The sequence below is a fragment of the Sesamum indicum genome, linkage group LG5 (assembly GCF_000512975.1).
Source record: "Sesamum indicum cultivar Zhongzhi No. 13 linkage group LG5, S_indicum_v1.0, whole genome shotgun sequence".
NCBI lineage: Eukaryota > Viridiplantae > Streptophyta > Magnoliopsida > Lamiales > Pedaliaceae > Sesamum > Sesamum indicum.
Genome location: NC_026149.1, coordinates 6365208 through 6390978, shown reverse-complemented (window position 1 = coordinate 6390978; position 25771 = coordinate 6365208). Strand labels below are relative to the sequence as shown.

Below are 25771 nucleotides of genomic sequence, written 5' to 3'. Positions count from 1 at the left end.
TCGCCATGAAAATCAATATCATCTCGACATTGGATAGTCGGCAACATGCATTACATCGTAAGAACAATCTGCCAACCCTGATACATAATCATAAGGGCCATTGCCGTAATAATATGAACTAGGACTGGCATCAGTAGAACAGGACCTCATACCATCATCAGGCAAACCATCGTGAAAAGAAGAAAAATAACTCGACCCAACTACATAAAAAATCATCCTCTATGCCCAATCCATCTATTGTTCAGCACTCAGTGTGAATAATTATCCTCCTCATGAGCAGCTGGGGTTTGTTCCTCCAACATTAGAGGGACAATCACAACATCAAAGTAATACTCTGCACTCTCTCCTTACCATGCGAAGTTCAATTATAATATTTTGGCATAAACCCTAGCATATACAAGTGATAACTGACATCTTCAGGTGTTCTGAACTTCATATTTTTTCACTTCCGTCAAGAGCAATTTTGTCTCCATCCATATATCCACGCTGATACTTGACCCATGCTATTAAAGTCTTAACCCCATCTCAAACTCCAGTGCAAGACTTGCCCTTCCCGGTTGGTTCTTATGATACATCCATCTCCTCAGTTGTCGTAACATGATAATATATATATATATATATATATAACTGCATATTTACACATATATATAATTTTATAATTTGACCTATAATTAAATTTATAAATATATTACATTACACTAATTAAAAATACATAACATATATGATCAAAAAATTATAAAATTAAAATAAATAAACTATAATTAATTTAATTAACACAAAAGGTTCAAATCAGTCATTATTACCTGGTCAACCAACTCAAGAAATTAGCAGTTAACGTCCCAAAAATTAATTAAGCAATCTACTTTATCAAGTGTATATACACGAAAATGAGAGATATTGACAGTGTGTGGGTTAAAATGTAATTTTACAACAAATATAATGAAATGAAAACTTCTTGCACACAAATATATATAAGCTACTTTGTACGGACCATTGTAACGGGCTGTGGAATGACAAATATAGCCATTAAAAAATATAACCATTATAATGCACACATTTGAAACGGCTATTGTAATACATATGTGCAAAAACAACCGACAATATTCCCATGGTTTTAGTAACAACTGACCAACATACACTTTCTCATGATTTTTTACAGGGGTCTTGTAATGGCCGCTTATTTTTTTAATAGGCCGTTCCAAATTTACACAGCGTGCCAAAAACCATATGAAAATAGTAATGGTCGAAAATAATTATCGAGTTTTATAACTGTCTTCTAATTTCAAAACTTTGTACCTGCCTTTTATACATTTTTTGTAATGGCTGACATTATAAGAAATGTTAGGCATTCCTAATTTAAAAGACAATTACAAACACCATTACAAGTTGTAATGGCTTTTGAAATGTGTCAGTATTATCACGGTTGTTTAAACGGCTTAGGCCGTTACAAATTCATGAAATGAATATTATCTCCAACATGACGTCAGCATAATTTATCCTTACAACTATGTATCAAAAATTGTGTATATTGAAACGGTCACATGACTGTTGTAAATCTCATATTTTTTTTTATAATAATTTATAATATAGAGAATAGTCAAAATTTCAAGCCGTTTCTCAATAATATGGTATTTCATGATTCAACATTGAGCTTCGGTTGGTTCGTATCAAATTCAATTTTTTCGTTCGAATTTTCATGTTAGCTACTAAAGATAAATTTATTAAATTGGATACAATTAAAGCTATCTGATGGCAACAAGACTCTGGTCTATTTTCACCCATGTGGTAGTATATGCAACAAATCAAAATGGGAGCACACAGTAAAATCTTGTCTTGTATTCTTAAATGTGTACATTTCATGGGTGAACTGATAAAAATTAAAGTACTGTGTAAATAAGGGCATCTCGGGGATGTAGCTCAAATGGTAGAGCGCTCGCTTTGCATGCGAGAGGCACGGGGTTCGATCCCCCGCATCTCCAACCTTATTCTTTTTCTTTTCTCTTTTTGATACAACACGACATTGAGTTTCAATTAATTCTTACCAGATTCTGTTTTTTCTTTCGAATTTTATTAATTTGGATATAAATAGGGATGTAAGATGATTAGAGCCGCTCGCAAACTTTGTCAGCGGACTTGACAAGAGCTTGATTCAAGCTTGAAAATTTTCAAGCTCAACTCGAGCTCCTTCATGAGCCGAGTTCAAGCCTAAGTATTTGTATCCGTACTTACGAGTTTTTTCTCTATCTTATTTAACTACATAATTAAAATACTAGATCAAAAAAATACATAAGTAATATTATATCGAATTCAAAAAAATACATAAATAATATTATATCAAAATTTTTTATTGGTATTGTATTATATATATACATATATATAAAATGAGATCAATCATTGCTTGCCTTAAACTCTTTTTTAGAATTAAAAGATATAACATTTAAATTTCCATCACATATTTTAAAAATGTATTTTCATGACCATTCACTTCAATTTTACTTTTAAAAAGTATCTTATGTTTATCTAAATTTATTAAAATTAATATATTATACAATTCAATTATTAAAAAAAATATATTTGGGACAAATATATTTTTAAAATCACATACTATAAGCATTATTGGATTCTTTTAAGAATTTATTAATATTTTTTAATTTGGGGTATATATATAACTATACAAAATTAAGTGTTAGTATTTAGATAATTTGATGTATATTTTCTATTATACTTTTACTAATTATGTTATTGTTATATTAATAATAGATATATAATAAAAATATTACGAAGTCATATTTTCATAACATTAGATTAAATATTAAGATATGTTTTCAATACTCTTTATTATTAATATTTAATACTATGGATAATTACGCTCCCTCCCCTGAGGTTTTGTGTAATTACACGAGATCTCTTGTGGTTTCGAAAATTACATCTAGCACTTTTGAGTTTTATTTTCGTCTAATAAATAAGTACTCTTGTTAGTCAAAATCTACTGAATTTTCTAATATTAACAAAAAAAACTGAGCGAAAATTGATATTTACATTCGACTGACTTATTATTGACTTATTGCAGGTCAAATAATTTTTTTTGGACCAAACTACTTTAATAACGATGAAAATATACCTATTCAAATACATTAACGCATGAAGGCATATAAGGGTCATTTGATCGTAAAAAGATTTATATAACCTGCAATAAGTCAGTAATAAGTCAATTAGGGGTTATAGATTTGTTTTTCTGATTTTTTTGTTAATATCAGTAAATTCAATGAATTTGATTAATGGAGGGATTTATTTGTTAGACGAAAGCAAACCTCAGAGGTGTTAGATGTAATTACACCAAAGTTCAGGTGAGGGAAGTGTAATTATCTCTTAATATTATATATTAAAATAATATATTCTTACTAAAAGAATAAAAATTTTAAAAAATATATGAGCAATGGGTTTGAGCTCTTGTGCTCGGCTTGCAAGCTCGAGTTCGAGTTTGATCTAGACTACTGAGCAACGAGCTCAAGCTTGAAACTTTTTGGCCGAGCTCCGCTCGAGCTCGACTCACTTGCACCCCTAATATGAAGGTATCGAGACTATAGTCTATGTTAATCACGTAGTAAGTTAAATATATTTTACCCCCTTCAACTATATCAAATCTCTTATTTACATTTTTAAAATAATTGGTTAAATGTATTTTACCTACTTATGATATAAAATGAGAAAAAAAAATTCCTATGAACTTTTTTTAATAAATTAATCTCTTGTGTTTTAAAAAATATTAAAGCAAATTACACACTTAACAACTTTAGATGAGAGGGTAATTTGCTTTATTTACCCAAACATCGGAGATAATTTTCTAAAATAAATTATAAATTTTTTTTGCTCATTTAACATATCACATGGGTAAATTGCATTTTAAAACTAACAAATGAACATTTACCCTTTTGACTAAGTTTTTTGGATCAAGTGTGTACATATATGATGCACAAAGCTTGTTTACTATTATGCACCTTATGTTAAACTTCAAATCTTTCTTAATTAAAAAAAATATATATTTGAAGTATAGTAGCTTATGTAATTTACATTTTAAAGACTAAATGTCAAATAATAAGTGAGAATAATGAATACACAAAAATATTTAACATAAAAATCTTGTTCATAGTTTTTTGGTTTAAGATTACTTGGAACAGGAAGGACCTAGCCATGGTAAGCAAGTGTTTATGTTTGTGTTCTACCAACCCCATTTTGTTATGGGGTGTAGACACAAGATTTTTAGTGAATGATACCATGCTGCAATATAGTCTTGATAGTCTTGCCAAATTGTGTCTGCACCATTTTAATAAAAGAACGAAGGTGATGAACAACCTAGGACTTAAATTTCATGAGATAGGTCTACGTAGATCTGTTGTAATGATCTACAATAGTTAATAAATACGAGCTATATGAAGGAGTGAGTTGTTTATAAGTGCCTAGATATCAATGTCTACCAAATCAAAAACAGAGGCAACCTAATGTTCACTGTTTGGGAATGGTAATCTTTGCTGCTTAGCAAAATGACATACGTCACAGGGATGAAAGAAACAATTGCTTGACATTTATCGGAGGAATATGCTTTAAAGCTTCTATAGATAAATGTCCTAAATATTGATGTCATAGAATAGATTTGTTATGAACTGGAGAATCAGTTATGGAATGTAAAGATATAGGAGTAAATTCAAATTCTGAGAACTAGAATGAGCAAGGAAAGAGTCGTTTTCAAGTATGTAGAGATGGCCTACTAGCTTCACTGTTGCCAATTTCTCCATTGGTCCTGCAAGATGAAGCCAGATTTCAGAAACTCAAAGGATACAGGTAAAACATGACATAGTTAGCTAACAGAGAGTAGGTTCACGAAGAATGTAGGGATGTGCAAAACGTATTCAGGTGTGAGATGTTCTGAGAGTTTCAAAGTGCCTATAAGATGTTTTAAAAGCTTATAAGATGTTGGATTTTATTTGAAAAATAAGTTCTCAAATTGTTTGGATAAAATAAGATGTTACAGTTTATAAGATGTTTTCACATCTTATAAAATATTAGGGTGTTTGGCATTATAAGATCTTTTATTGGTAAAATGACAAAAAAGAATATGCTACCATTTGAATTAAATAAGTCGTTATTGTTTGACATATTTTGTATTTAAATATTTTTAGAATGCTTTCATAAATATATAGTTGATATTAATTTTTTTAAAAAATAAAAAAACAATGAATTATTACATAAATTTTTGCTAGTCGAATATCAATATAGATATATAATTGATATTTTCTTTATTAACAACTATTTCTAGTCGTATAATTTATAATATCTTAAATTTATAGTTTTCAGTAATTTTTTTATATTTAACTATAATAATTTATTATTAAATAATATAATATTTTCTCTTTTTCAAATGCCCAAAAATTAAATAAAATACTTAAAAATTAGAGAGGGGGAGAGAGAGAGAGTATATTTATGTGTGTGTGTGTGAGAGAGAGAGTATATTTATGTGTGTGTGTGTGAGAGAGAGAGAGAGAGAGAGAGTATGTCAGGGTCTGTATGTGAAAGGGAGTGTGTGTGGCAATAACAGTATTTCTGTCGAATGACATATTAATTTTATAGAGCTTATAAAGTATTTTTAAAAAAGTTAGAGAAGTTAATTTTTTTTAAAGAGCTTATAAGATTAAAAATATGTTACTTTTAGATTTTATAAACTCTTTAAAAAAAATTGGGTTGACGCCTACTGACATAAAATCTAATTACACAAATACGTATTATTTTTTAAAGAATTACAAATACATTTCCTAAAATTATTTTGTAATTTATATTGACACCATTGCAGAGATAAAAAAATTATACAAATTGTATTTTTAATCTTACTAAGGTAAGGAATATTTATATTATTAAATCAAACTTCAAGGATGTAAATGCAATTTAATCCAATAATTAATCACCCTTAAGAAGGCAGGGAAGTGGGAGTGTCCGATTTCATCTTGAACAAATTCTCCAAACGAGTAAAATTCACAGAGAACCATCTACTTAAATAATCCAAAACCAACCAATCACTGAACCAGCAACCAGCCCCATTCCCAACAGCACCGCCATAACAATGGCGGCAACCTCCGCCTCCGCCTGTGGCACCGCCTTGGGGGCAAGAATCATTATAACGCTCGTAAGATACCCATTGCTTAGTCCCAGCATTACTGTCAGAACCACCACAGGCGCCTCCGTCCTCAGCCACTCCGGTCCCCGGAAACCCCTTCATGACATATATGCTCGTCAACGACTTCCCCACGAAATCCGACACGTTGTATGTCGCGATCAGCGTAATCGGGTACCAGTCTTTGAGGAGATCTGATTTAATGTTTTCTGCTAAGAATCCTGGGAATATGGACAGTGTAACTGTGTATATCATGAAAACTCCGAATCCTGGGAACCTTATCTTTGTGAATGTTTGCCGGAATCTGGGCGTCGAGCAGCTGTGTGTTGGCTGAAAGTACTGGAAGTTCTTGTAGTGCAGCTGCATGACGGGTAATTGATACAGTAGATTGCAGCTGATGATGCATCCAATTAGTATTGCTGAGCTGACAATGAAATAGAACTGAGCACTTGTTTTGAGCCCTTGTGGGGTTTGGGGAAGAGATGCTTTTGTTATGATCCGTAGGATGGAAATCAGAACACCTGCCAGGGAATAAAGGACGAGAGGAAAAGGACGAGAGGATCATGACTCCGACGACATATTATTTTACAGACACGTAATTATAATATACTTGTTGTGTGATTTGTATATAATTTGAGAAAAATAATAATCACAAGTATATCATACTTGCTGTATGATTGATTGGGTTTCGGCAAGTACACTTAAATACGCGAAATATAGGGGGAGTTCAACACTTTCATTCCTTTGCTTTACGAGATTTTTGAAATGGTCCCATAATTGAGGAAATTCGACACATTTAGGCCCATAAATCCAGTAAATTAAATGCCTAAATACGTCGAATTTTCTCTATTTAGGACCATTGAAGACTAAATATATCGAATTTTTTCAACATTTTAAAATTTTTATAAATTAGAGGATGAAATATGCTAAAACTCCAATTCTATTGGATTAAAACTGTAATTTTGCCTTAAATACAACTACGAAATGCTTTAGAGAAAATAGATAGGAAAAAAAAAGACAGGCACGAACTCATAGCACTGGGAACAATGAGCTTTTCTTTAAAAAAAGTTCAAGGATTAGTCTTTTTTTCTTTTTCTCTTTTTTTTTTCGTATTTATCAAATTTATTACCATTTTTATATATAACAGGTAACATGTGGGGAAAATTGCATTTTTATCCCAGACGATATAGGATATTATATTTTTGGTGTCACAATTTATAAATTTAACAAATTTTGGTCCTATTAGCTAAATTACTGTAGTATTCGGGACAAAAAATACTATAATTGTTTATCTTATGGCACCAAATATGTTACAATTTTTTATCTTATGAAACCAAATGTATCACAATTTTTATAATTTTTATACAAAAGGACTAAAAGTGCAACACCCTTTATCGTGTGGAGTAAAAGTAAAATCTTTCGGGTAATACATAGAATTTTTGTTTCCAAATCTGAGGGAGACAAGTAAAACGTACCGGAGGAAGCAGTGCCTGCAAAAAGAGCCTGCATGTATTGTTTCGGCAGCTTCCCCGCGGTTCCTATCAGGCTCCCCCAAATCAATCCATCAGCCAAACCACAAACGAGAACAGAGGCAACAACAACACAGTAGGCCTTGCTCGAGCTCATATTCATCTTTGCATCTCCATTCTTCTCCCAACCCCAATGCATCGTCGGGGTGGCCATCAGGGAGAGAACAAACATAGAAAACCCTAAGTTCATTCTCACTCTCAGACTCAAATTCCTCCGGCAGCCGCCGAAGCTCAACAGCAGGACCAAAACTAGCAAGGAAGCTGCCATGTACGCCACAGAGAAAACCCTCTCGACGTGGCGGCCCGGATAGAGATAACCGAAGTAGTCCACGGCAGTGATCAATGCGTTCCATGGAAGCAAATTCCCAGCCCCTAGAAAGAAATGGAGAATATATGCAATCTTGTACGTGTCTCCAGGCTCAGTTACCTCGTTTTTGGAATTCTTCATCCTCACCGCTTCAATTACTTCTTCACAAATCTGTATATGGTTCTTAGAGGGCTACAATTTCACATGAATGGAGAGTAAAGTGCAATTGTATTTATCATGTTAAGTCATCATATATATATTGGAAAAGAATTATTTTAGTCCGCTAAGTATGCCTAATTTTAATTTTAGTTCAATAACTATGTCCATTTTTGTTTAGGTCTAGTAACTTACGAAATTGCTTACTTTTAGTCCTCTGGCAGATTTTCGGACAATTTTACCTCTATACAACTTTTGAAAAGCAGTTTTAGTCCATATGCACTCATAGGAATAAAATTGTCCGAAAATCTGTCAGAGTACTAAAAGTAAGCAATTTCGTAAGTTACTGGACTTAAACAAAAATAGACATAGTTATCGGACTAAAATTAAAATTAGGCATACTTAACATACTAAAATAATACTTTTTCCTATATATATGAATTTAATTAGCAAGTAAAATTCTCGTTACTGATCTTTATTATTTAATATAAGAAATTTACTTACTAATGAATTTAACAACAAAAATTTACTTGCTAGCGCTTTTGCAAAAAATTATTTAAAATTTATATTAAAGAATGTAACTTAGCAACGGAAGTTTTAGTTGCTAACTAGCTTACTGCTAATTTTAGCGTCAAATGTTTTTATAGCTATTGAGCTATTTTTTTTGGTGGTCATCATGCGCGAATCACATGCAATATTCCAACCAATTTGACTGAAAAAAAATTAAAATTGTCAAAATTTTAAAGTTAAAAAATTAAATTGCAAAACTCAATTCGTATAAAAATGAAAATACCACCATCTAAATTACATGACTAAAATTATAATATTTTTTCCTCTATATAAGTAACATAAAAGTGTGAAAAAATATCCGAAATGCTGACAGACTTGATGGTAGATTATTGAGGTTGTAGTAGTACACATTAATAATTGACGGTTGCTAGCACATTTCTTGTCCATGTCAATAAGGTGCACCAATAGCTAGTGGCTTGATGGCCACAAATCGCCTTTAAGTGGTCACGCTTTTATTAATTAGGAATGTCATAGTATAGCGAAATTGAGGGTCAATGATCTTAAAAGTTATGGGTTCGAACCCCATCAGGTGCATAGGATGTTGTCTGTCGTATAATAAGAGTTGATTTACTGCATAGTAGGAATTGTTGTTTATTGTAATAATATATGTTATTGAGCAAGATATAATTATTATAATCATAATCAATTTATTTCAATTAATAAAAGTTTATCGCTCAAAAAAAGAAATGTCAAGTAATATATATATCTTATCTTGCTTGTCAATTAATTGACAAATATTATCTAACTTGAGGTGTAAATTCGTAATCCTCATCTATTACTTGATTTACCCTGGATAAAACATAGAATTTTCTATTTCAAATATTGTTATATTTCTTGTTTCAATTAATATGTGAAAAAAAATATAATTTTAGTTCCGTAATTTAAGGGAAGTGGGGCTGAATTTTTAGTCATGAACGAATTGATTTTAATAATTTGGTCTTGTACGTAATTTTAAATTTTGATAATTTTAGTCATTTTTCGATCAAATTGATTGAAAACTTGTATGTGAATTGCACGGAATCTAATTAAATTGAGGATTTCAGTGAAAAAGTATTTAAATGTAAAATTACTTAATGTATTATTACATATATATAACGAATATTCTTTTATTACTGATGAATTATTTTTTTTACTGAGAACAATATTTTATTGAATTTTATTCTAATTTTTTAATACATATTAATGAATGGAAAAAATATAATTTTAGTCCTGTAACTCAGGAGGTTGACACTTTTTTATCCTGTAAGAATTGATTTTTTTTCAGTTTAGTCTCCTAACTTTAAATTTTGGCAATTTTAGGTATTTTCTGCCAGAATTTTTTAATTATAATTGACATATTTTTTTCACTGAATTTATTGATATTAATTAAAAAAAATCTACCCCCAATTGACTTATTATTTACTTATAGCAAGTCAAATAGATCTTTTTATGATAAAATTACCCTCATATGTATTCACGCGTCAATGCATGTGAGGAGGTATATTTCACCATTGTAAGAGTAGTTTAGTTCGAAAAAAATTGTTTGACTTGCAATAAGTCAGTAATAAGTCAATCAAAGATAAATATCAATTTTTAGTCAGTTTTTATTTTTTTTGTTAATATCAACAAATTCAGTGAATTTTAACTAATGGAAAGACTTATATATTAGATGGAAACAAACCCTATGAGTGGTAGACGTAATTTTTTAAAACACAAAAATTTATGTGTAATTACACCAAACGTCGAGAAAAAGGACTATAATTATCCCTATATATATATCACCAGCCAGAAAAGGACAAAGCCATCACATAAGGGACCGCATAAACATATCGCAAATTAGATGTCTGGGATTTTAATTTCTACTCAATAGTTACTACTTTCCACAAGTTGATCAATTTACAAGACTTAATTTTAGCTCATCAATCAGTTTCTCAGCAATAAAAAGTGGTGCATTAACATATCATCCCTTAGTTTAACGGATAAATTGAGATTTCATAAATATATTTGAGGTCATGAATTTGAGTGCCACGAAATTTATCACAATTCGTATTTATTGCATTTAATATAAATTTATTAAGAAAAAATTGATATATTTATCATTTGATTGATATGGATGTAAATATATCGTCACCATTTTTATAGAAAAGTGGTGCATTAATTGATCAGAGATATGCTTTTCCGATTGTAAAGCCACTTTTTGGTAGTCTTAAGCATGGATTTTGGGTATGGAGGCTTATAACAGTTGAGTTGACAGGGAGTGAAGCAGAACCAGTAGTGGGAGTTGAGAATTTGGTGAAAAAATGACATGGGATTTGATTGATAAGTTTGAAATTAGGAATCATATGAATGGGGAATGCATATATGCTGAATCATTTCATAAGTTTATGCTCTTTAGTGGGGACAAAAAATGGATGGATTGGATGAGATAGCAGGCTGTGTGTTGTACCAGCTGCACATGCATGCTTCCAAATCATCCAACTCGAATAATTGGATTACAAGGAACAATATATATATATATATATATATACACATCAATTTCTTGTTTATTACGTTTTCGATATTTTTATTTTACGAGCTGCTATGGTATGTTGTTCCTACGTGTGTGTGTGTATATAATAAAATGGGCAAAATTACCTTTTCTTAATTTTATAACTTTAGGTCATTAACACTTTTCGTCCGGTAACTTTCTTGGTTTACACATTTAGTTATTTTGTTGGCGATTTTAGTCATGCACTTCATATATTTGGTCATTTTTTGATTGATTTAGTCTGTTGCTACAATTTTTGTCCTCTGTTAAATTTTTCGGTCAATCCGTATGGTCGGATGCCACGTCAAGTAACACATCATTTGCCACATGGGCTATAGCTTTTATGGCTTTTAAACCAGCAATGAGAAGAAATCTTCCCCAAATCGAACTCTAACTCCTTCATTTTCTTCTTCAAAAGAATAGGGGAAAATTGCATGAAATTGTTGTATTCTTGAACAAGTCCAATGACCTCGGACCTCGAATTTGAGCTAAAGAGTTGTGGATCAAGTCGAGTCAACTGCAAATGTGGGAAGCCAGTTCGATTGAAGTGTTCATGGACCGATGACAATCCGATAAGGAGATTCCACTCATGTGAAGACTACAAGGTATGTGATATTCTGATTATAAATTATCACGTTTTTGCATAAATTTTTGTTTTCACATTTTGATTCTTTTGAAGAAAACAAGACATGGCAGACAAGCAAAGTATCACTTACCATAGTACGGCGAAAGGAACAAATTGTGGTCTTTGGCTCATAACATTGCAATCCTCCTTCAAATCCAAACGAATCAACATATTTTTCTAATCAATCACTAGTTTTTGCACGAAGTTATAGATTTTCATAGGATTCTCTCTTAAAATAGGGTTTTAGATTGGAGATCGTAGAAAAAGTGTATGTTTTTCTAAGGCTAAGTGTCTTTGGAATTTTGCTGGGCAAGTCAATATACAATCCTAGCTACATGGCAGATGAGGTGTTACTTGACGTGGCATTCCAGCCAAACGGATTGGCCGAAAAATTTAACAGAGGACCAAAATTGTAACAGCAGAATTAAATATGTCAAAAAAGGACCAAATCAGTGAAGTGCAGGATTAAAATTTCCAAAACAAGGACTAAATATGTAAACCAAAAAAGTTGCAGGACGAAAAGTGCTAATAACCTAAAGTTACAGGACTTAAAGCGTAATTTTGCCTAATAAATATTTTTTTAAGTTATAAAATATATTATAAATAAGAGTAAAATGTGTAAACCAGTACATTGCATTAATAAAAAGAAAGAAATACTATTTTGTCAATTGATATAAATTTTAAAAAGTTGAATAAGTTAGTTATTTTATCATGAAAGACATTTTTGACTTCACAAAAAAATGAAGCGACGGTGTCATTAACCGCCGTTTGTGAGTGTTGAGAGACTTTTCTTTTTATATTAGTATAAATTACATTATTTTACTGGTGCTAGAAGTCAGAATTTGAAATTTCTCAAGAGTCACATTCAAATATAAGATTTGGGGTTTATTACTTTCAATATGTTGAAAATTGTCGAACTTTCAGTTTGTTGGTATCCTCTGGATAGTAATGTCTCGTGGCCTTCAATAACATAATACACTAATGTTAGTGCAAATAGTATAATTGATTCTTATGTTTGCTTTAGAATTAGTTTATCCCTTTAAGTTTTTTTTTTGTCTCGATTTAGTCCTCTATCCATTTTCAGGTAAATGTGGGTTTTTATGGTCATGTGACTGACACATTTCTTAAGTTGTAGGGATAATTATATCATTTGTTTAAAATAAAAATATAAAAAATTTAAATACGGTCAGGTCGTGTTATGAGACACTGACGTGTTTTTAAACAAACACATTCAACATCAACATAGAGAGTTACACGTCCAGACCCCGTGTGCAACACACTTGTGTTCTTTAATGTAGAATCTCAATCCACGAACAATAAGAGCATGTTCGTTTTCATCCCGAAGTCAGGTTTTTATCAAAATCATTCTCGTATAATGATATTACAAACTTTTCAGCTATTTTAAAAAGCGGATTCAGATGTTCCAGAGGGGTGGGGGGTGGGGAGGAATTATTTTAGTTTTAAATATGTTTATTTATTTATTAAGGGCCATCTTGTAAAAGGACTAAACGTGCTGAGTTTTTAAAAATTTGGTACTTGAGTTGTCAACCTCGTAAAGTTCGGGACCAAAAATGCATACCTTCCTAAATCATGAGACCAAAATGCAATTTTGCCTATGGAATTTTATTCTATTTATTTTATTAATATCATCATATTTAGTGAGTTTTGACTATTTGAAGAATGAATTTGTTAAACAAAATCAAACTTCAGAAATATTAGATGTAATTTTCTAAACCACAATAAATTTATGATAATCATCCAATTATATATAATGATACTATTGAAGCAAATTAAAAATAAAATTAAATCTAAAGCGTTTCTGATCTATTGAAATAATTTTCATGATAGAGTAATACTATATTTTCCTAATAATGTTTTTCTTGAAATAATATATAAAACTTATGGTTGTTATGTGATTGTTTAAAATTCACTCTATGCAATAAAAGTATGTTTATACTAAAACTAAGTTTTGCATAATTTTAAGGGTAAATTATATTTTATTTTTGAACTATGCTTATTTTAAAAATTTGCCATCGATTTTTCATTTTAATTTACTATCTCAACTTTGCGAAATTTACACTTTGTTATACATAAATTTTTTTATTATTTTTTCTGTCGAAAAAATATCACATGCTGTGCATATATAGAAAATATCAGATCACCTAATCCTTAAATATTACATGTGCACTCAATATAATGTTTTTTGGACACAAAACTTCGTTGAGAAAATAATTATAAATGACGAAGTACAAAATTGCGTAAAATTAAGATAGTAAGTTGTCACAAGAAAAGTTTAAATGCCAAAGTATAAAAGCGGCCATAGTTCGAATGACAAAATATAATCAATTTAATTTTAATTCATATAATAATTATTTACTACTACAATTTCTGAAAATTATTTTACAACTTAAATAATTACATTTTAAATATGAAGTTTTTGTGCGATAGTATAGAGATGTCAGGAATTATGAAAAAGTTTCTTATAATTTTCTCGTAAGTATTTTATTTTATAAAATTAATTAAACTAAATTGCTAACTTTATAAAAGTATGTGGGGTTAAGTGATACGATTGAGAGAAGGAGGGGGGAATATGAGATAAGGGCAGAATAGAAGGGGATAAAGTGAAAATTTACCCATTTTAAAAATAGTTTAGGGGTTTAAATAACAAAATCGACAAATTTGGGGTGGAATTGTTAGTAAAGTATAGTTTGAGGGGCTAAGTGAAGTTTTGATAAAATACATAAAAGAGCGACTGACGAGTATGATGATCGACGAGTAGAAAGCGTCGGCCGCCATAAACACAATACAAAATTCTCTGTATTTCATGCTAAATTTGGAGGCAAAACTATGAATAAGTCCGATGTCAATTTTAGCATGAACAATCAGGTTTAGATTCTGACCCTTATGTTCGCCGTATTTCTTCTTGTTTCCGCAATTTATATTAAATTTCAAGTGGGTTGCTGAATTATTTTTTTTCACCGGACACATTCCTTTTTTTTTGGTGATTTTCATTCCCGAAAACGTGTTTATGCAGTCTCCAATGTCCAGATCTGCTGAAGGAAACGGCGTCATTCGTTATGATTCCGATTTTTCTAGAATCGAGGAGTTGATTAAAGGAAGCACTTTTTCCAGGTACTTTTTCAGAAGTTTTCCCTAATCTTAGTGTTGGAAGTTAATATTTGGGCGTTAATTTTCTCCATTGCTCGCAATTAGTTGCATGTCATTGGTATGCTGGGTTTTTGTATGTGTTTCCGCAGGAACTGGTTCACTTGAATGTGTCTGTTATCAGGAAATCGTTGAATTGGCTCAAATATTGAGTCCCAAGTGTATGTTTATCAACTCAAAGTGGCAATAATGTAAAGGACTATTGGGATAGAGGTGTAATTTTTTTCCTTTCCTTTTTTGGATTTGTTTATTGTAATTCTGATTTGATGTTAAGTTTTGATATTAGTATAGCAAAATATTTGTCAATTATTATCTCTGACGATGGTATTTTTGGTTACACAATTTATGAATCACAGCATGCATAACAGAACCTAGGAAAAAATGTGCATGATCTACAAGTAACTTAAATATGGTTTTTTCTACTAGATATGGCAATTTTGGAAGGGCACACACCTCTGAAGACTATGTGTAACTTAACATTTTGCAAATCGAGCGCTCCTTCAAATGCGTCTATTCAATAATCTAGAAAAGGAATGTTCCTCAGCACTTTGCACATGAATTTTTGTTCTTAAGAAAACATGAAAGTACAAGAAGAAAAATTATGTGCTCCAGCTTTGCCTAGAACATGCCCTAGATGCACATTCAAGTACTCAATGTGATTTACTTTTTCTCTTATCTTCATATACAGAAAAGGACAGGGAACAGTTCTGAAACAAGTCTCTTTGTTTCCTTTTTCTCTTTTGTCAAGTAATCCCTTGTCCCTCGTACTAGCTTCATGTGTTAAAACTTATTTTGCTTCTTAACTTACAAGCAATTAGAATAAGGCATTTTAAACTTTCTCATTTTGTTTCTTAGGCTCCCGAGGCTGAAACCAATTAAAAGAAAAACATGCTTTATCTTCGCAATAAAAATATGTAGTTATTTCACTAAATATGCTTATGTAAAATCTTTTTTGGTTTCACTGCTATGGTTTTGAAGCTTATTTCCTGGCCTGACTAGTGTTTATCAGTCATGGGTGCAGCAGAAAAGCAAGCTAGATGAGTTTATCTATATTGAGTTCACTAAGTCAATCATTCTTTTCGTATGTGCATTCTAGATTGACAACTATTACAGTATTTGAGCTAATGAACTTATTCTGCTTTTATTTGAGCCCAGTTGAATTTTTCTGTTATATGTATAACAGTTGAGGACATATCCGAGATTATCTATCCTGAAACAGGATTAGCTTCTTGTTTATCTACAAAGACTTTTAGAATGGGTTGAAGATCTTCTGCTAAGTTGCTTAGGGTGAATGATTGCTAGGTACATTTGGCCTTGTATTGCAAAGGATATGAAAAAATTTGGTAACTGAATGAAAATTTGAGGAGAGCGGAGACAATGTTGGCATAAGAATACAAGGAAAAATGGAAACCGAAAGGACTGCTGACAAGTACAGCAGAAGTCTCTTCCATTGTACATTAGGTTGAGAGCCTTCAAGAGTCAATCTCTCAGTCCTCACAGAAGGAAAATGCAGGATGAGAAAGTGGAGCTATAGGCTTAGAGTTTTGGTTGACCATATCAGCATTTTCCATGTTCAGTTTGCTGGCTTATTGAACTAAGAAATTGAGACATGATTGGCATCTCATATCAAATTTTTCTATCATTCTGCTCAGTTTTGATGAAGTGCATATAGTTATTGCACATATATATGTCTCAAATTATAATATATAATTTTGTGGGATTCTGTTCGCGCTTGCATCTAATTCTATTGGTGAGATGCAGGGAAGAAATCTGCCATTTGATTGAGGTATTAAAGTCTAGGGTGGACAATGATGGGGAGAAGCAGAAATCAAGCATTGATGCTGGAGGGGATACTGAACTTGTTTCATGGAGGCATGAAACCCGAAGAACACCACCTGAAGAAAAACAGCAAGATATTGATGGAACCATGATTGGTGCTTTTCGTGAAATGTCAGATGTGAGTGCATCTTATCGTATCTCCCATCTATAGTGTCTTCTCTTCTATCCATCATATGCATATTCCTTCCTGCATAAATAATCAACTTGTCAATTGTTTTGCTCGCTGAATGTGAACTGTTAGGATGGGTGTAGACATTTTTATTTGCAGAAGTGGTTAGAGTCTGTATGCATTGGACAGCTATTCAGTCCTATTGATGGCACAATCATCATGCATGGAGATGTCACTGGTTCAGAAAATTGTGCAGGTTCCAGTTGGAGTTAGTGCTTCCCCAATTGATATTGCTCGTGCATATATGGCTGGTCGTACTTCTGAAGGTGGCTATGACCTCTATAATTTTACGTCAAAAGGGGAAAGAGCTAAACCAATCAATGAATTTGCAAGAAAGCCACTTTTGCCATCACCTTCGCCCAAGCCATCCATATGTTGGCCTGGTGCCATGGTGCATGATCGTCATGGTTATACAACACCACAGAATCAGAGGATGAGGCATAGGCTTCATGATTTTCCAAGAACCCCCTATTCAAGAACAATATTATCGAAGTCCTCAACCAAGGTATACGTTGTTGCTGTTGTCAAAATCATGTTATTATGCAGGAATACTTATTTTTATTTGTCTACATGTTTTGGTCAACTCAGTTGCAAGCTGACAGCGGATATCCAAACACATCAACTTCCTTCCAACAATCCCTGACATCCATTTATGGGCCGGTAAAATTTTCACCTTTTCTTTCAGTTCCTGCTTTATTATCATATGCAGTTCTCTCCATCAACGATGCCATGCAGAGTGCTGAAAGAATCAACATTTATTTTTCATTATGCAGTCGAGATTTCGAGTATGATTATTACTCAAACTCTTGTGATATAAAAGTATGTGTTTACTGAGGTTGACTAGCATTTCTTCAAAACTCATACAAACTTGTACTTCTAGCATTAAGGATCTCTGAATTGTTGTTCTCTACAATGATTTAAAATGACTTTCAGGTAAACTCGAGGGATGACACAAATGATGGCTATGGATCTGTGGGTCCTATTCGTCGTATTAGGAATAAATTTGCTTCAGAAGTCCGTCCAAGGGGATCTATTTTCTTGAGTTCATCTAAAGACATTCCTTCAAAAACTGCAACACCCAAAGTTCTTGGAGGCTTCTTGCCTAGTACAGAGAAGAATCTGGAACCTGGCGAAACAAGTGGCGCCTCAAAGCAATGGTCAGGAGACGATGTATCAGGTTCCTCTGATAAGGCTATTTCAAATCCAATATCGTCTAGTCAGGCAGTCAGGAAAATACTGGAACACCTTGATAGAAACAAGCCCACCCCTAAAGAAAAAGAAGCTGAATTGAAGTTGGCGACTTCATGGAGAAGATCTTCGCCTTCTGTGACTAGTGATACAACTCGCGAGGAAAATATCAGCTCTGTGCGTGTAGGAGAGCATGCTTCTCTCAAGCATACTGATATAGCTGCCCCAAACTTTCCTGTGGAACTGAAAAAAAGTAGCAGCAATTCCAATATTTTAATCAGTATCCATGGGAAAGGCGTGGATGAGGCAAAAGATGCAGTTAATGCAAATGCTAAAGCATCCAGTACTTCTGGCTCTAGTATCTTACCTGCTGCAAATTCGATTCCATCTTTTGGTATTAAGAGAACTAATCCGGTGATCAAAAGTTCGAATGAGGTACTTTATCTAGTTCAATATGTTGCTTTTCTATGCCCTTTAGGTGGTTTCATTTTCCTATAGTTGGATTCTATTGTCAAATTGGTAAGAATGATATTATGAACATTTTTTTTGGCAGCCTAGATGTCCATAATAAATGTCATTTTGCAGTGACCCGGCATACTGGGCCCCTCCAAAGATGATAGCATACTTGTCTCTAAAAGATGAAAAAGATATCAGCAAAATGAAATTTGACTGAAGCATAATTAAATCTCTAAAATAGCAATATAAGCTGCTAGGTCTTCTGTTTGGTTAGTCTACTCTGAGCCTTGCATGGACTTTTTGGTAACCATAGTAGATTCTTGACATGCTGAAGTTTCTAAACATTGTTCTTCTCCTATGTTCATGCTGCTACTTGGATATCATGTTGAAGAAAATATTTAAAATAATGATCTATCTTCAACTGGTCAGATGCAATTGATATTGTGCCTGACTATTGGCCTCAACTTAACGCAATTATTATGTACATCAATCAGCTTTTTCTCTGTCAAAATTAGAATCATATGACTAAAAAACAAGCAAATTGCTAATGTTTGAATATATTTGCATTAGTAAATTTCCTTTTTCATTGCAGCCTTCTCCTTCAACTAGATGCAAGAATTACAAGCTACTTTACCCTCTTCTGGTTGATAGCATCTTCATTTGGACTTCTGCTCTAGTTTCAGTAATAATTTTTGAAGATATTAGCATATGAGAAGCTCTAGTAAATCAATTCTGATTATCTTGTTTTGTATGACCAATACAACGTTCACTATGCTGTTTGAAACAAAATGTTTTAGTATTAAAATTTAATTAAATTATGAGATGTTACAGTGTGCTTCATTAATGTTACAATTTTTTGGATTTTTATCTTTTTTACCTGTAATTTGTTGCATTATTACGGTCAACTTTCATAGTCTAAATTATAATCAATGACATGTTGCTTATCAATATTTAAATCTTTTCAACTTAATGTTTGAGGCGCAACACCAGACGGGAACCGGTGCAATACATATATCTTTGCGAAAGCTTTTCTGTTTCTTTTTCTTATAAAAGAAACCATGTGTTGCATGTTTTTCAGTTGATAGAACTGAATGAGGTCAAAATATTTCTGCTATGAAAATGCTGAATGTTGATTACCTAAGACTTCTATCTGGATTTCAGTATACTTGAATATTTCACTGCTTGACAACCTCTCATTGACAACATCCTCACTGCAGAATGCTTTTGCCACCAGTAATCGTGGACAGACCGAGACTAGTTTGCTGTTTTCTCATCCTCATCTGAGTAACGGACAGGATGCAAAGACAGCAGACACTGCAGCTGCTTCTGAGCTTTCAAAAAATCATGGAACCAAACACTCATTGCCATCAATTTCTATCAACAAGCCTGATTTTCGTGCAATTCCCTTTGACAATGGCCCAGGGTTCACTTTTCCTGTTTCTGCTTCCTCGGGTGTTCTGTCAGAACCGCCAACTCCATCTATCACACCATCATCTTCAGCAGGTACTCTATCGCAGCCTATCGGTGCACCTGTTATTCCTTCCTACAGTTTTGGCACCAAGAACTCAATGCCACGACTTGTTTTCTCGTTTCCATCTACCAGCACTGCCTCAACCAGTAATCATTCTGATCTTAAATTCAGTTTCGGATCAGAGAAGAACACTAGGCTATCTTTTAGTAACCTTGGCACAGATGCCATCTGCTATTAACTAGGCTGGTTTTCCGTTTAGATATTAACTAATCCTTTTGTATGTTTCTGGGCTTAATTGATTTAGTTCTCCTATTTTCTTTATAAAGGATGAGTGGATTGGATAACGCCTAGCTTTTTTTTTGATATAATGAAATGGTTTCGCTCATATCTATTTTATTATTTTTCTAAATAAATATTCTATATTTAATATTCTAATACATAATAAATTCAACTAAATGTATTGGTAATATTTAAATTTGTTAGGAAGATTATTGTTTTAGTGTTATGACACATATCCATATGTTGTACTAATTGATTGAACTCTGAAGCACTTTCGGAATTATGGGATTCCATTTTGAAAAGAGTACTGACATCTCTGTCTGAAACAAGGTAGAGTGCACATATAAATAAGGTAAGAGTTGCTACAGAGATGAAGTTCACAAGCAAGTAGTGAAATGAGTTACGTAGTTGCGAATATCATCCCAAAGAAAACTGGCCATAGAGGCTGCGCAGCTAGAGGAAGTTCTGAGTCCCTTTTCGTGGTAGCTGCATTCGATGCTAGATAATCTTCAAGCCGACTAATTTCTTGTTTCGATGCTGGATATTGATTTGATCGGATCTAGAGAAACTCCTCCGACATGCCCCAAGAAGATTCCCTAAGCTCCCACATTGTGGATGGCGATGACCGGTCAATACTGTTAAAAACAAAACAGAGAATTGGAGTTGTCAATTAGGTCTCTAATTTCCAGATGTTCTGCAAGTTGGAGTCCGAACCACAATGCCCACAATTCTGCATGTGGTTGTTCCAACATAATCAGCAAATCCTGAAATGAACTTTTCTTCCGAGTCCCAAATTTCTCGCCTAGCTAAACCCGCCGGTCCTGGATTACCTCTAGACTTAAAAGAATGTTTGAGGTGGCGGACTCCATTTAATGTTTACTGGTCCTTTAGGTTTAAGTTTAGTTTCCTTCTGGAAAAAGATTATTAAGGCTACTTAAAATTGATAGAGAGTTATGGAAGTTTGGTCTATTATTTAAAAATATCAAATTATTTGCAAATTTTTGTTTAGTTAGTTTTAAATATGTGCAGTAGCAAGCTAAGATTAGTATTATTCAAAATTCAAGGGGTAAAGAAATTTGCATTGAGTGAAAAGATGATGTTGGTTTTTTGTATTTAGAAGGCACAGTCTACATTTAGGATTAGACATAATTTTCTTTTGTTCAATTTTTTCCAATATCTGAAGAGCTTTGTGACAAATTAACCAACCAAAAAGATTTATTTTAGGAAGAATTTTAATACTCAACAGAGTTTTTCATGGCAAATGAGGACCTATGGAGTTACCATCATATTCTAGTAACTTATAATATGCACTTTTAATCGTAAAGATTCCAAATTTATTACAAGCTCCTGTGATTTGGTCTTTCTTATGTCGATCGAAGGCTGTAATATTTAATTATAATTAAATTAAGGGATAATTGCACACCCTTTTTTGGAGTTTGGTGTAATTACACGTAGACTTTTTGTGATTTAAAAATTACATCTAGTATCTCTGAATTTTTACTTCTGTTTAACAAATATGTCGCCCATTATTCAAAATTTATTGAATTTGTTAATATCAACAAAAAAAATGAAAATCGATATTTACTCTCGATTAACTTATTACTAACTTATTGCAGGTCAAATAATTTTTGTGACTAAAATTACCCTTATAACAGTGAAAATGTACTTCCTTATGTGTTTTAACGTATGAAGATGTGTATAAGGGTAATTTGATCATAAAAGCTCTTTTTTATTTGCAATAAATCAATAACAAATCAATCGGAGGAAAATAAGATTTTTTATTCCCCCCCCCCCCCCCTCTTTTTTTTTTTTTTTTTCCCCCCCCCCCCCCCTCTTTTTTTGTTAAATTTTGGTAATGGAGGGACTTATCATTAAACAAAAACAAACTTCAAAATACTATATATAATTTTTCAGATTAGTTTTAATTATTGGAAATATTAGCTCAATTTGTGATTATTGGTATTATTATTTAAATAATATTATAATTTTAGACATTAAATGAATTAATTATGTAATTATTGTAAATATGACAATAATATTATTATTTTCCAGTATTTAGCCTAAAGTTGTGATTATTGTACAAAATATGTTCTTAATAACAGAAACAATAATTTACAGAGAATACACAATTACAATAAATTATAGAAAATTTAAAATAAATTTCAAAAAATTACATAGAACTACAATAAACATAATTATGGAGAATTACAATAAATGACAGAAAAATATAGAGGATTACAGTACATCAAAGAAAATTACGATAAATTACAGAAAATTTACACAATAATTATAAGAAATTTACAAAAAATTTACAAAAAATTACACACTAACTATATAAAAATAACACAAATATGTTCTAAATTACACAAAAAATTGCACAAATATATCAATAATATTTTCAGAAAATATTTCATAAATATCTTAATAAATATTCGACACATATTTTTCATGAATCATTTTCTGAAAATATTTTTAGAAAAACTTTTAGGAAATATATTTGAAAATTTGAAGAAAAATAACAGAAAATAAAAAAATATATAAACTAACCTAGTCACAGTGAGAGGAGGTGAAGGAGGATGCGACAGGTGGCGCATGGAGGAAGAATTGAGAGGAGGAGGAGGCAGACGACGACGACAATGGGGGATGGTGGAGGAAGAGGAGGCAGACGGCGTTGGAGGGAGGCCAAGTGATGTGTGTGTGTGTGTGAGAGAGAGAGGGGTAAATGAAGAAAAATCTGCTAAGTGTCATGTATATATCAAAATTCTAGAACGGTTTAGGCACGGTCATTTATTTAAAAACTATTTTCAGGAGTGTTCCTAAATAAGTAAAACAACGTCATTTCGAATGTTGTGATTGGTAATAATTTGGACTTATTTTGGAAAGGTCAGATAAAGTATTCCTAGCACTGGTCCAACACACACAAATTGATGTCGTTTTATCTGAAAACGATGTCGTATGAAGAGGGTATTCCTAATTAAGTGCCAATCACCATCATCAGGAACATATACTCAGAACTCGTGCACATTTTCATTGGGAGATTGTACGGTGTAAATATAATGGGCCAACATGAATACGTACAACCATACTGCCCGTGCGGTGAGAACCCGTTCGTGCACAAACTTAGTCTAACATTATAGGGCTTTGCTGCAAAATCGACATATGTCCAATCAAAATGCTTCTATGCTGTTTCATAAGATAAATGGCACATGGATCCCTCTTCCGTCTGATTGTTGGCATGCCATGTCATTTGCTCGGCAGTCACTTCTGAAGCATACAACCTCTACAGGCGAGGGATAAGCGGCAAGTATCTAAGAATGACACATGGGGTCTTCTTGCGGTTAGGATTTTGCTCTCTCGTCAATTTGTACATAGCTTCTCCACAAAATTTGCAGTAGTCCAGATCAATATAATCCTTCCAGTACAACATGCAACCATTATAACATGCATCAATTTTCTCGACAGGTAAACTTAAGTCACTTATCAACTTCTTTGTACTATAGTAATCAAGGGGTAGGGTGTGGTCGTGGAGCAATATATTATTAACTCATTGGGATATTCGATCATATATTCGCTCAGATAAATGGGCCTCAGTCTTGATATTCACCAACTCAACAACATATGCCAATTGAGATTTGGTGCAAGCGTTCTACAACGATTGCTCGGCAGCATGCACTACATTGTAAAATCGATCTGCTAACCCAGATACATAATCATAGGGGTCCCACCGTAATATGAACTAGGCACGAAATCAGTAAGACAGACCCTGATACTATTATCAGGCGCACCACCTTGGTTATAATTAGACCAGAAACCTGGCCCCCCGACATCGAAAACCATCATCCGTACCCAATCTATCTAATCCGTGTCACTCTTGTGCATACTGGTACCCCTCCTCATGAGCAGTGGGAGTTTGCTCCTCCTGCAAAGGGGCGTAATGACAGCCTCAAAGTTAAAATTTATCTCGTTTTGGGATTTTGAAAATTTTGTTTTTGCACTTCCGACACGGACACTTAATTTTCTCACCGTCCATATATGCATGTTCAGACTTGACCCATTCTATAAATGCAGTAACACCATCCTCAAAAGACCCGCCCTCCTTGGCAGGTTCTTCTCATACGTCCATTTCCTCAACTATCTGAACATAATGAGTCCTACACACACACACACATATATATTATTACATTAGATTTTAATTGACAAAAGTACAACAAATATAATTAATTTACAAATAAAGAATTAAGTTGTTACCTGATCAAAATAACTTCAAATATCAATAAAAATTCTAGAGAAATTGACAAATGAGAGTATAAAAATATTAGTAGAATAGTGAGAGACTAATAAAGTTCTAGAGAGATTGAGAAAATAGAGAAAATATAAGAAGAATTGAAGAAGATAGTGAGATTCAATGGAAATAGAGAAACATATATATAGAAAAATTTGGAATGGTGTCTGAAACGGTTCCTGACACACAGAAAAATAGCCGTTAATGTGCAATCTATAACGATCTTAGGGACACAAATAGCAACGGTTTTGTATCCGTTAAAATATAGTTGTACTACTGTTGGAATGATTTTAGTAATACAATATTATTAATACATTAAAACCATTTCGAATTCTAACATCTTTTGACACGACCCTTGTAACACATTCCATTTAAAAGAAAACTCATACTTAGGAACAAGCTTTGTAATATTCATCCTGCTACGTACTAAAAGCGTCCCAAATTGTACTTCATTTTAGAATAAATTTACCAACTGTGATTTTATTAACACTTTTTGTCTTAGATGTAGGAACGGTTTTCTCTAGACCATACCTAACTTTAATAATATGTTCCAAAAGGAGTTTTAATTTTTTACTGCTATAAATTTGGACCAATTTTAAGAACACATATTGTAACACTTATTTTTGAACACTTTTGATAATGGTTGTGCCATCCTAAAAACACCAAAACATCTAAAAGGAGGATCGTGATGTCATCGACCAATTTTCGTTGCTTAAGAGTATCAATAACCATTCTAATATAGAATAGTGCTTGGAACGGGCGTCCCATCCTCCCCAAATCTTGCTTTTTATTGTAGTGAGAGGTTAACTCGAGGTTCCACTATCTAGCTTGCTTCATTCCATATAAAGACCTTTTCAACTTGGAACCTAGTCTGGTTGAGCTTAAGTATACCCCTCAGGAGTCGTCATATGTTGGAAACAACGGTTTTAAGGGGTAGTGTGTTAAAAAATAACTGAACAGTTTTATTCAGTCACATTCATTGAACAATGTATATAAACAACATAATCAATGAAACATTAAAGCTAACATATTGATGGGAGAAAATAGTAAACTTAGCTCAAATGAG

The 25771-nt window shown here is 32.6% G+C and overlaps 2 protein-coding genes and 1 non-coding gene across 3 annotated transcripts; 2 read left to right on the top strand and 1 right to left on the bottom strand.

Moving 5' to 3' along the window:
- Positions 1907–1979, top strand: TRNAA-UGC. The gene has a single exon. It is a non-coding gene; the product is annotated as a tRNA-Ala (tRNA).
- Positions 5941–8218, bottom strand: LOC105162142 (equilibrative nucleotide transporter 8). The gene is given in 3 exon segments (XM_020694034.1): positions 5941–6259; positions 6261–6684; positions 7639–8218. Coding segments are annotated over 3 exon segments (1143 nt in total). The 5' UTR covers positions 8141–8218; the 3' UTR covers positions 5941–6042.
- On the top strand, positions 14601–20529 carry LOC105162140 (nuclear pore complex protein NUP1). Its single transcript, XM_011080101.2, has 7 exons — positions 14601–14742; positions 14891–14988; positions 16783–16978; positions 17226–17534; positions 17618–17689; positions 17963–18652; positions 19891–20529. The coding sequence occupies exons 1-7, from the start codon at positions 14704–14706 to the stop codon at positions 20380–20382; spliced, it is 1896 nt and encodes a 631-aa protein (XP_011078403.1). The 5' UTR covers positions 14601–14703; the 3' UTR covers positions 20383–20529.

What these genes read in the sequence shown, in the direction of transcription:
- LOC105162140 (XM_011080101.2), top strand. Translation starts at nt 14,704, where the DNA reads ATGAATAAGTCCGATGTCAATTTTAGCATGAACAATCAG. An exon ending in CTTTTCGTGAAATGTCAGAT is followed by an intron (nt 16,979 to 17,225) that starts GTGAGTGCATCT and finishes AAAATTGTGCAG; the next exon opens with GTTCCAGTTGGAGTTAGTGC. An exon ending in TATCGAAGTCCTCAACCAAG is followed by an intron (nt 17,535 to 17,617) that starts GTATACGTTGTT and finishes TGGTCAACTCAG; the next exon opens with TTGCAAGCTGACAGCGGATA.